The 12,498-nt window shown below is 37.2% G+C and overlaps 1 protein-coding gene across 3 annotated transcripts in view; it reads right to left on the bottom strand.

Moving 5' to 3' along the window:
• Positions 1–506: 506 nt before the first annotated feature.
• Positions 507–12,498, bottom strand: part of EIF2A (eukaryotic translation initiation factor 2A) — a 47,257-nt gene continuing 35,265 nt past the window's right edge. For all 3 annotated transcript variants that reach the window (XM_004465654.5, XM_012527967.4, XM_023590906.3), the window contains 3 exons: positions 6,498–6,623; positions 5,663–5,728; positions 507–886 (listed from right to left, as the gene is read on the bottom strand). In XM_004465654.5, the coding sequence (XP_004465711.1) occupies positions 821–886; positions 5,663–5,728; positions 6,498–6,623 (258 nt within the window). In that variant the 3' untranslated portion in view covers positions 507–820. The remainder of the gene's footprint in view (positions 887–5,662; positions 5,729–6,497; positions 6,624–12,498) is intronic.

Below are 12,498 nucleotides of genomic sequence, written 5' to 3'. Positions count from 1 at the left end.
TCAGCTCTCCATGTGTGCGGCACCTTCCTGGGCAGGCTGTGCTTTCTTTCGCGCTGGGCGGCTCTCCTTACGGGGTGCACTCCTTGCGCGTGGGGATCCCCTCCGTGGGGGACACCCCTGCGTGGCATGGCACTCCTTGTGCGCATCAGCACTGCGCATGGGCCAGCTGCACACGGGTCAAGGAGGCCCAGGGTGGGCCTCCCATGTGGTAGACGGATGCCCTAACCAATGGACCAAGTCTGCCGCCTGTTTCTTATTTTTAAAGACTATATTTATTTCAGAGCTACTCATAAAAGCTTTACTTCAAATAATACAAAATATATAAACAATTTAATATATTTAATACAATCTGATTTTTAAGGCTTTTTTTTAAGTGTTTGGAAAATAAGATAATGCTTTAGGATCAAGAAAGCAGTACTATATATGCTAGTGAAAAATTTCCAAAACTTACCTGGTAAACTAGTGAGGGATGTCTTAACTTGAACTTATAATAAAGCCAAAAATGATTAAATTTAAAATGCCTTTATTCATTTATACAGTAAATACTGTTCCCTACTAAAAAAGAATGACATTTGTCTTTCCATATACCAAGCTTAGCTTAAAAATTCATGAGTCTCTTTTCTAAATCATGTTATTAACAGAACATTCAATTTAACAGACATTATTAAATACTTTCATACATATGCAGAGTCTTGGCTAAATTGTTAAAATTAGAGGTGAACATTAATGTGAGCACACGGATATTCCACGTTTGCTGATGGGTTTAACATAAAATATGTTTGCACTGATTTCTGGTAACCAACTTGCTTTCTGTGAATCTTTAAATACCCAATTCCAAATCTTCCAGCTCCTGCAGAAGGGCTTTCTCTTTCTGAATTTTCTCCAGCTAGAAAATTTTAAAACAAGAAAGTTATTAAATAGAGAATGAAATAAAATCAATTAATTCAGTGTTTTTGGATCCATAACCAAAAGAGCAAAGGAGAAAATAAATTTCTAATACTATCAGATATTGTGGTGAACACAGCTTAAAAAATACAGATTATACAAAATTTTAATTTATCTGGTAGGAATCCAAGAGGTAAAGGATAGATGCTGCCTTACTACATCCCTTTGGATCCAGTGATTTTCCCATTCAATATTTGGACTAAAAATTTTGAAAGTAAGGGAACTGACAGACCAGTGTAACCTGAGATAGAGCAAAGTAGAGAATCCTATATTAGTCTAATGTAAGAAATTGTCATTATTTTCAGCAGCAATAACATTAGTATGGTTTTTAGGAATAGCAACTATCTAATTCACCATGATCCATGGCCTTTCTTCCTCTAATCTGTATTGCTTAAGAGTAAAAGCATTCTGGAAGATGGCATTGGAGTAGGTCGGAAGGCCCAACTCTCACAAAAACAAGAGAGGAAGGGCAAAAAACTGTCTGAGGGAAATGCTTTGTGAATCTGCACACCAGAAGAATGCTATGGATCCTCCAGGAGGGTGAAGGACAGAGTAATGAAAAAGCTGAAATGAAAACCGGGAAGTTGCCACCCCCTTGGATGGAAAGGGTACTCATCCCCTATCCTCAAGGTTAACAGTCTGGGTAAAATCCCTGGCTCACTACAGTCAACTGAGAAGGTTAACATACTTCTTCCCAGGGAAGAGGGAGAGTGCAGCAGAGAGTGGAAAGTGGTTTCTATTCAGTGAATTTTGCCTCAGAACCTGCTGTGAATCTCTGGTTCTGGTCAAGCCAGAGTCACACAGGCAAGTGGAGGTTGAAAGAGACAGCTCTGCGAAAGATTCGCCAATGACCACCATCTGCTAGACCACCAGGAAACTGCAAGAAGAAAGACTGCTATTAGGAGTCCCTCATCCCAGTGCACTTGGAGAAAATCTGGGCCCCATTAATGATCCCTGGTCCTATTTTGATAACTTAAGCTGGGCAATTTTAAATACTTAGAGTAAGTTGAACCAAAAATCAAAGCACCATGAAACAAAACCAATAGGCAAGAGAGAGAAAATGACCATAAGAGTAAATTCACCAATATATTCAGATGCCTAGACATCAGCAAAAAATTATAAGCCATACTAAGAAACAGGAAAAGATAGCCCAGGCAAACGAACAAGGCCTTTGACAAAACACAGCATCCTTTCTTGAAAAAACACTCCAAAACAAAGGAATAAAAGAGAGCTTTCTCAACATGGCAAACTGCATATATGGAAAACCCAGAGCTAGCACTATACTCAACTGTGAAAGATTGAAAGCTTTCTCACTGAGATTGGGAACAAGACAAGGAAGTCCACTGTCACAACAGTTATTCAATATTGTGCTAGAAGTTCTAGCTAGAGCAATTAGGCAAGAAAAATAAATAAAAGGCATTCAAATAGGAAAGGAAGAAGTAAAACTTTCACTATTCACTGATGATATGATCTTATATCTAGAAAAGCCCGAAAAATCTGTTAACAAAGCCACTAGAACAGACATGTTCAGCAGAGTGGCAGGATACAAGTTTAATACGCAAAAATCAGTAGCATTTCTATACATTACTGATGAGTAACCTGAGGAGAAAGAAAAAAAATTCCATTTATAATAGCAACAAAAAGAATCAAATATTTAGGAATAAACTTAATCAAGGACATAAAGGACCTGTATTCAGAAAATAACAAAACATAACTAAAAGAAACCAAAGAAGACTTAAATGGAAAGACATTCTGTGTTCATGGATTGGAAGACTAAATATCGTTAAAATGTCAATTCTACCCAAAATGATTTACAGATTACTCAATCCCAATGGCTTTTTTTTTTTTACAGGAATAGAAAATCCAATTATCAAATTTATCTGGAAGGGTAAAGGATCCCAAATAGCCAAAAATGTCTTTAAAAAGAATGAAATTGGAAGACACTCACTTCTGACTTTAGAGCATATTACTTTTCTACAGGAGTAAAAACTGCATAGTACTGGCATGAAGATAGACCTATCAACCAATGGAACCAAACTGAGAACTCAGAAATAGACCTTCATATCTAGAGTCAAGTGATTTTGACAAGACTATCAGCCCACCCGACTGGGCCAGAAAAGTCTAATCAACAAATGTGGGGAAAGATGTCATTCAAGGGATTGGGCTCCCATCTATCATATGGGAGGTCAAGGGTTTGATTCCTAAGGCCTCCTTGTGAAAGGCAAGCTGGCCTGTGCAGAGAGCTGGCCCAAGCAGAGTGCTGGCCCACACAAAGTACTGATCTGTGCGGGAGAGCTGGCACAGCAAGATGACACAAGAGACACAGAGGAAAGACAATGAGAGATGCAGTGGACCAGGTTGCTGAGGTGGCACAGGAGATTGAGTACCTCTCTCCCATTCTGAAATGTCCCGGGATTGGTTCCTGGTACTGCCTAAAGAGAAGACAAGCAGACAGAAGAACACACAGGGAGCACAAAATAATGAGGTGGAGGGGGAGGGAGGGAAGGAGGGAGAAATAAATGGTGCTAGAATAAATGGATATCTATATCCAAAAGAAAGAAAAAGGACCCCATCTCACACCTTATACAAAAATTAATCAAAATGGATCAAAGATTAAATATAAAAGCTACAAACATAAAACTCCTAGAAGAAAATGTAGGAAAACATCTTCAAGATCTTGTAGGCGGTAGGTTCTTAAACCTTACACCAAAAGCATCAGCGATGAAAGAAAAAATAGACAAATGGGACCTCCTCAAAATTAAATACTCTTATTCTTCAAAAGACTTTGTCAAGAAAGTAAAAAGGCAGCAGCCTACTCAATCAGAGAAAACATTTGGAAACCATATATCCGATAAAGGTTTGATATCCATGTTATATAAAGAGATCAAACAACTCAACAATAAAGATATGCAACTCAATTTAAAAATAGGCAGAAGACTTGAATAGACATTTCTCCAAAGAGGAAATACAAATGGCCAAAAAACACATAAAAAATGTTCAACATTACTAGCTATTAGGGAAATGCAAGTCAAAACTACTGTGAGATACCTTGTCACACCTTATACAATGGCCATTATTAAAAAAACAGAAAAAAACTACAAGTGCTGGAAAGGATGTAGAGAAACAGAACATTCCTCACTGTTGGTGGCAATGCAGAATGGTGCAGCCTCTGTAGAGGACAGTTTGGCAGTACCTCAAGAAGCTGAATAAAGAACTGCCATATGATCCAGCAATCTCATTATTAGAATATATTCAGAACAAAAAGCAAGGATGCGAACTGACATTTGCACACCAATGTTCACAGCATTTATTCAGCTGCTAAAATATGGAAACAGCCCAAGTGTCCATCAACTGATGAGTGGATAAACAAAATATGATGTACACATACAATAGATTATTCAGCTGTAAGAAGAAATGAAATTGGGATGCCTATGTCAACATAGACGAATCTTTAGTATATTGAGTGAAATAAGCCAAACACAAAAGGACAAATATGGTATGGTCTCTCTAATATGAACTAAACAATGAGTAAACTCACAGAGGTAAACTCTAGAGTATAGGTTACTAGGAAATAAAATTTTGGTTGAGAATGGGAACTGATGTTTAATGTAAATAGAATTTTTAATAAGGTTTATTGTAATAAATGTGGAAATAAATAGAGTTGATAGTAACACACTATAGTGAGTATAACTAACACTGCTGATTTATAAATGAGATTGTGGCTGAAAGGGGCAATCTGTGGCTATAAATGTCAATTGAAAGGAAGCTAGAGAATAATATAGAGGGAATGTGTAACAGTGATTTCAACAGTGGATGAAGATTGTGGTTAATATTATAAATATAAGATTGTTCTTTTACAAAGTGTTAAGAATATGGTTATACATGGGAACATTACAATTAATATAAAATACAGATGATAATTAACAATACTATTGCAATATTTTTGCAGCAATGGCAAAGAAGATACTATATTAATTCTAAGGGACAATAACGGGGTATAAGAAAGTATGGGATTTCTACTTTTGGAGGAATGAAAATGTTCTAACGTTGACTGAGGTGATGACAGCATAACTCTGTGATGAAAATAACAGCCACTCAGTATACACTTTGAACAGATTATACAAAGCATTAAGACTGTATAACACAGAGAATCCAGTGGTAGAAGGACTACAGTTAACAGATCAAATATGAGAACGTTCTCTCATGAACTATAACAAATATATAATACTGATTATAATACTAATACAGGGTGTTGAAAATACACCAAATATAAGATTGAACTCTAGCTAGTTCATAGTTTGTAACAAATGTTTCATAACAATATAAGGTATTAGTGGCAGGGTGATACGTGGGAGCCCAGTATGATGATAAGCATGTTTTTTTTTTTGTTGGTTTGTTTGTTTTTTAGGAGGTATCAGCGGTGGAACCCAGGATCTCGTACATGGGAAACAGGCATTCAACCACTGAGCTACATCCACTCCCCACGTTTGTTTTATAAGTTCACAACTTTTACTATACACTTACTATTTATGTATGTACATGTATATATATTTCAATAAAATTTTATATAAAAAGAGTAAAAACATTTTTACGTAGCATATGGTTCTCAAAAGAAATTTTAAAATCTACTGATGCTCAAGAGATTAAACAATTCCTTATAATAAAAGGGGGTAGTTTTATCAAGAGTATGAGCCTAGATGAAAAATGCAGGAAATACCTGATTTTTTTCTAACTGTTTTCCACTTGCTGCTTGTTCTTTCAGTTGTTCAATTGCTTTCAGTTTCTGTAAACATAAAATATATTATGAGTTAAGAGGAAGAAAGAAATTGCGATTTTAGAACGCATATTTTCTTATCAACAGCTAAATCATATGAATGTGAAACATGAATAAGGAGAAGCAATTATCTTACATTTGTATCAGGAATGGTCTATTAAATTCTAGGGTAAATTACTTTTTAGAAGTTAAATGTATTATTGGAAATATTAACAACATAGAATTTTGTAATCTTTTAATTAAAGTTATATCATATCGTAACATTATCACCAATTTCACCATTTATTTCAGTATCTATCACACCTGGATTATGTCTTTGCTTTTAAAAGAAACCTCACAATGTAATCAGGAAAAGGCTACTAGTGGAAAGATAGGAAGAGACAGGAAGGGCTCTGATTTTATTCCCAGGGCCACCATCACACACTAGTTGCAATTTGACAAGTTAAGAACCTTCCTTTTGTCTGTGTGTTCATCTTTAAAACTGGGATAATTGTCTTCTTCCTCCCTATTTCACAGGTGTCTAGTAAAATATTGGGTATAGAACTGTTCCGCATATTTCTATACAAATACACATTCTTATTAATGCAAAATTCAATAAAAAGACTAATAGCCTTTAGCCATTTGTGAAGAGAACAAAATCCATGCCAATCCTAAATTGCAGTATTTTCCAGCAAGAAACCAATGATGAAAACTGCTATAAACTTCTTAGATGACTGTAGGCATCCAGGTTCTACCCTTTCTTTGAAAAGCATGTTTGTTTTTCATATAACTCTCTCACCTTCTTTAGGTTCTTGATTTTTTTGTCTATCTCGGGGTCTCCTGAGGTTGACTGAGAGATGATATTTTGTGGTGTGCTCTGTGGGGCAGGAGGTGCCAAATCTGGACTCTTGTCACTTCTTGCTTCCTGTAGGAAATGTTTTAAAACATTCAATTTTCTAAAATGAAAACACTGAAGTATTTCAACCAACATAGCCTTAATGTATAAAATGCAAAAACCAAACATGTGATTGTATCCTTTATACTGCATTTTATATAAAAAATATATTAGGGAGCAGATGGGGCTCAAGTGGTTGAGTGCCTGCCTCCCACGAGAGGGCCTGTGTTCGGTTCTTAGTGCCTCCTAAAGAAAGAAAAAATAATATTAAAAAAAGACAAGAAATAAAATGGCCCCCACTCTGAACAATATGGCAGAGTGAGATGCTTCAGGGCTTGATCCGCCACAGAATCTTTGAACAACCAGCAAGAACTGGCAGATATATCCTTCTCAAAGCTCCATTAAATGGTGAAAGGACTGCAGTAACAGGTCAGGCACTGACTCAAGAAAAAAGTTACTTTAAAAGTGGTAAGATCTCCTAGCCCCCTGCTGGCTCCTGCCCCATCCCTCACTTGCTCTGCACAGAGCCAGCCCACACTCCCAGTGCAGATCCTGGGTCCTGGTTCTGGAGGGAGCAGAGAACCCTTGTGTACATAATGGGAGCATGTATGTCACAGCTAAATCTGTCTGGCAGTAGCCTGAGGGATCCACTGTCCCAGAACTTAACCACGAGTGCAGAAGCAGCTCAGAGAGCTCTCCTACAGAATGGAGGGAGAGCAGTCAGGTCACGTTGCCTAGGGCAAGGGATTGCTGACTAGGACATGCACAGCAGTGTCTGGGAATGTGAAGAAACTGTATCCCAAGGAAGAGTGGACATTTGTCACTGTGTAAATGGGGAAGGAGGGCCACAAGTACATGACCAATACAAGATGCATATACAAAAGGGATCAGAAAGGCCCCTAGCCTTTGGCCTATAGCAATTCTCAATTCTTTGTAAGATAAGCAAAAAGGAGAACACCCCTACAAGTATTCTACAAAAATGGGAAAGAATTTTTTTTTTTCCTTCTTTTTTTTCCCTCTGGAAATCAAGGAAAGGTCTTATAACACTAGCTGAATACAAACTTAAGGAACAAATATGTTAGAGTTTACATTCTTGCAATGACGCGCTAAAGTATCAAAATGACCAAGTTTCAACCAGATTACAAAACATACCCAAAAAGACAGAAAGTAATGGCTCAGGCAAAGGAGAAAAGTAAAGCTTTAGAAACCATCAGTAAGGAAGATCAGACCCGGGACATTCCAGAAAAAGATTTTGAAATGGTCCTAAGTATACCCAAAGAGATAATGGAAAACATGAACAAAGAACTAAGGAAATCAGAAAAACTATATATGAACACAAAGTGAATATCAAGAGAAAAGGGAATTATGAAAAGCAACCAAACAGAGCTGAAGACCAAAGCAATGGCAATTAAAAATGTCCTACATATCCTGTCAGTGGGCCTTACCTTGGAATATATGATAACCTATCCCCCCAATGTACTGGAGTTGGACTCATTTATAATTTTCCTATACATGGCTCCTGTCCCTTTTATTTGAACCTAAAATTAGCACTATACCCTTTAAATGTGTCCCAGAGACTTAAATCTTCTGGCTGTTGATATGCTGGTTGAGCCCTGAATCTCAGCAGAGTTGCAGCCAATGCCTACTCTCCAGTTCATTGGGCAAAGAATCAGAAAACTTGAAGAGAAGGCAACTGAAACCATTTATTCTAAGGAGAAGAAAGTAGAAAGAATGAATAAAAGTGAACAGAGTCTGAGGAACCTGTGAAACAACATCAAACATGCCAATATAAGCAAAAGGGGAGTCCTAGGAGAAGAAAGAAGGGGGCAGAGAGAATATTTAAAGAAATAATGTTTGAAAAATCTGCAATTTTAAAGAAGTGAATATACACATCTGAGACCCAATGAACTCCAAACAGTTATAAATCCAAACAGATCCACACCACAACATATTATAATCAAACTGCTGAATACCAAAGATAAAGAGAGAATTCTGACTAGCTGCAAGAGAATCAACACATCAAATAAAAACTCAAAAAGATTAAGTGCCAATTCCTCATCAGAAACCATGGAGGTAGAAAGGCAGTGGGATGACATATTTAAAGTGCTGGAAGCAAAATATTGTCATCTAAGAATTCTATATGAGGAAAGACTGTTTTTCAAAACTGAGGGAGAGATTAAAATATTCCCAGATAAACATCTCCTACAAGAGAAGATAAAGTTCTGCAATTTGAAACAAAAGAACAATTGATAATAGACTGAAGCTGCATGAAGACATAAAGTTCTCCAGTGAGGGTAATGACATGCGTAAATATAAATGCCAGCACTAACTATATTTTTGGTTAGTAACTCCACTCTTTACTTCCAAAGGCAAAGACATAAAAAGCAATAATAAATGGGTGACTTTGGACTCATAATGTGTAAGCATGTAATTTGTGCCAAGAACTACATAAAAGTGGAGGGACACAGGGGCATAGGAACACACCTTGTATATAGTATGGAAGTTAAGTTGTATCAAAGCAAATGAGATTGTGTAGATTTAGAATTTTTAAATTCAATTTAAATTTAAGCCCCATGGTAACGATACTATTGGAAAATATTCAAGTTCATAGATACAGAAATTAGTATAGAGGTTTCCAAGGGTAGAATCTATGGGAAATTACCACATAATAGATATAGGGTTTCTATTTGGGGAACTGGGAAAGTTTTAGTATGGGAAAGGGGTAAGGGTACTACAATGCTGTGAACATGATTAATCCCATTGAATGGTATGCTTGGGAGTGGGTGAGATGGGAAAGTGTATGTTGTATGTATGTTCCCACAACTGAAAAAAAAAAAAAAGCAAGTAAAGAGACAATGACAATTAAATGCAATATGTCATCCAGTACAGGATCTAGCAAGGGAGAAGGGCTCAAAGGGACCTTACTGGGACATGTGAAGAAACTGGTATATAGACTGTAACCTTTATATCAATATATTTCTTGGGAAGCGGATTTGGCTCAACTGATAAGACTGTCCACCTACCACACGGGAGGTCCAGGGTTTAAACCCAGGGCCTCCTGACCCGTGTGCAGCTGGCCCACGTGCAGTGCTGATGTGCACAAGGAGTGCTGTGCCATGCAGGGGTGTCCCCCTCGTAGGGGAGCCCCACGCGCAAGGAGTGCGCCCCATGGGGAGAGCCGCCCCTCGCGAAAAAAGCGCAGCCTGCCCAGGAATGGCGCTGCACACATGGAGAGCTGACACAGCAAGATGAAGCAACAAAAAGAGACAAGATTCCTGGTGCTCCTGACAAGAATGCAAGCGGACACAGAAGAACACACAGTGAATGAACACAGAGAGCAGACAACCGGGAGGGGGTAGAAAGGGAGAGAAAAAAAAAGTATGATCGAATATAAGTAATGGAAGGTGCTACAAGGTAAAAAGTCCCATATTTATTCATATGTAACACTGAAACTTTTTCCCCTTAAAGGGATACCATATTGCTTCCGATATCACCAGACCTCTGATGAGCTCTAGCTCATCCTTTCTCTCTTAAGAACTAATCATTCCAAACCACTTTCAATTCCTTCAAGATGCCATGTACTCTGCTGCCTTCTGGCCTTTGTGTAAACTGTTCCTTGTGCCTAGAATACCTTCCCCTATATGCCACCTGACTGACCCCTGCTTATCCTTTAGGCCTCCTCAAAAACTCCCCACCATCCCCCCACCAAGACTGGGTAAGTTGTACCTTCTCTGGACTCCCACAACACATGGTATGTATCTCTACTTTAACACTGCAACACAGTATTGTACTATTTCCAGTTAGACTATACTTAAGGTCAAAGACCATTCCTGTTCACTGTTCTAATTGTGCCCCTAAGCACAATATTTGATATACTGCAAGTGCTAAATAAATAAAAGAACAATTGTATGACTCTCCCTTTGCAATTATGGCAAGACTTATGTTTTGAAACAAGAGGGGGAAATGTTATATAAGTCTTTATTGGCCCCAAGGTAGAGCTTCTACTTCCGTGCAGTTTCCAGTGGGACAGGACCCCAAGACTCTAAAATCTTTTATTAAGAATTCTGGGTAGGAAGTCCTGAGCTCTCAAAGCATCTCAATGGAAACATGGATCAGGGCATCATTCCTAGGTCTCCAACTCCAAAAAATGTCTGCCTAAGAGTGCTGAATGGGAGTCACATTTTCTTTTTAAAGGAATCATATTGGCTGTATCTTTTTGTACACCTTAATTCAACCCGTCTATTCCTTACATTCTGTATGAAAGCAAATCACTAGGCTCCTTAACAAGAATATTCACAGGGAGCTGAGGTGGCCAACCTGTCTCCCACTCCAGAAAGTCCCAGGATCAGTTCCTGGTGCTGCCTAAAGAGAATATAAGCATACACAAAGAATACACAGTGAATGGACACGGAAAGCAGATAATGAGGGGTGGGGAGGAACAAATAAATCTTTTTAAAAAAGCAGTTTCAGAAAGAAAAGATATAGCTTCTATGCTTAAGGAGCTGATAAGATCTAATAAAACGCAGTTTGGTTATTTTTCTTAACATAAAATTAAAAGGACAAAGTTTAAAAGGAGAAGAGATCCTCTGAGCTATCAAAATTCACTTCTGACAGATAAAAAGGAAAAAGTTTCTTCATATTTAGCAGAGAATATTAACATTTCTTCTAGGTAGGAAGACTAATGTTATAAGTGTAAATAAATGTGTTAAGTGAAAAATAAACTTTACTATTATTTTTTTACCATAAAACACCCAAGAATAGTACATTAATTTGTCTATATTATTACAACACTTAAATTCTGTTCGTTCTCTCTAAAGGAAGGCAAGATAAAATTCTAAGCCTGAACTCCTTGGTAAAGTTAATAAGATTATCACCAGTTTATAATAGTACTGGTTAGATTATATAACTCTGACTCCTTCATATTTGTTTAGTTAATTCAGGGTCAGGACCAAGAAGGGCTGAAGGTGAGTTAGCACCATGTACTATTTAGCATTGTTCTATTACATAATCATAATTTTACTAACTCTAGTCAGTCATCTCAAAAATGCATACTAAAGGATTATCCTGCAAATAGAAAACCTATGCATCCCAGGGAAAACACTCAAAGAGGAGCCCCATAATAAAGGACTAGTAGTATCACATTTAGTAACCAATATATGTGGGTGATTAATTTGTATGTTAGTAGAGAGGGTGGGGGGTTGTCTAATTGCTGTTTTATATCAATGGCATTTTTTTTAAAAAGGGTCGCAAAGGCTATATTTTTAAAAAATCAATTTTTAAACAGATTTTTCTGAATAAGACACACTAATTCCACATTACAAAGAAATTAATGTGCTCAAACACCAGAAAAACATAAAAGTAAAAAAATTTTTTATTATAAAGGGATCTTAGTTCAGTACCAGAGATGATGGTCATTTTTAAAACTATCTGTTGATAAAGAAGAAAAAATCTTGCTTATAAAATAGGATTCTAGGCTGAGTGGGTTTCAGAAAGTTTCTAAATCTCAATTAGAAAACATCTTACATAGATCAATACTTACAAGGATACTACTAAGAATTTGGAATTCTATGAAATGATATACGGATTCTGCTGTCAAGGGGTTGTCTTCTAACTTCTTGTAATACCTAGCGCCAGCAGACGTCCCTAAAAACACTGGCAAAAGGACAAGTCCTGCTTTTATACAAATCTAATACCTGGATTGTTTTACTTAAAATCACCTAGACCTGACTTATTTAAATGATATTTCTAGAGATGAAATGAAATTACAAAAGAGTACCAGGACTTTTATGAAATTCCCAGATTATAGCAGAATGTGGTTAGATAATACAATTCCAGGCCTTAGAAGAGTAATTGCCTGCCAAACACTAAGCAATGCAGAACTGTCAAAATTCAAGCATTACCAGCA

This window comes from Dasypus novemcinctus, chromosome 4, assembly GCF_030445035.2.
Source record: "Dasypus novemcinctus isolate mDasNov1 chromosome 4, mDasNov1.1.hap2, whole genome shotgun sequence".
NCBI classification, from domain to species: Eukaryota; Metazoa; Chordata; class Mammalia; order Cingulata; family Dasypodidae; genus Dasypus; species Dasypus novemcinctus.
Note: the sequence above shows the minus strand (reverse complement) of the source record. Positions and strands in the feature narration are given on the sequence as shown.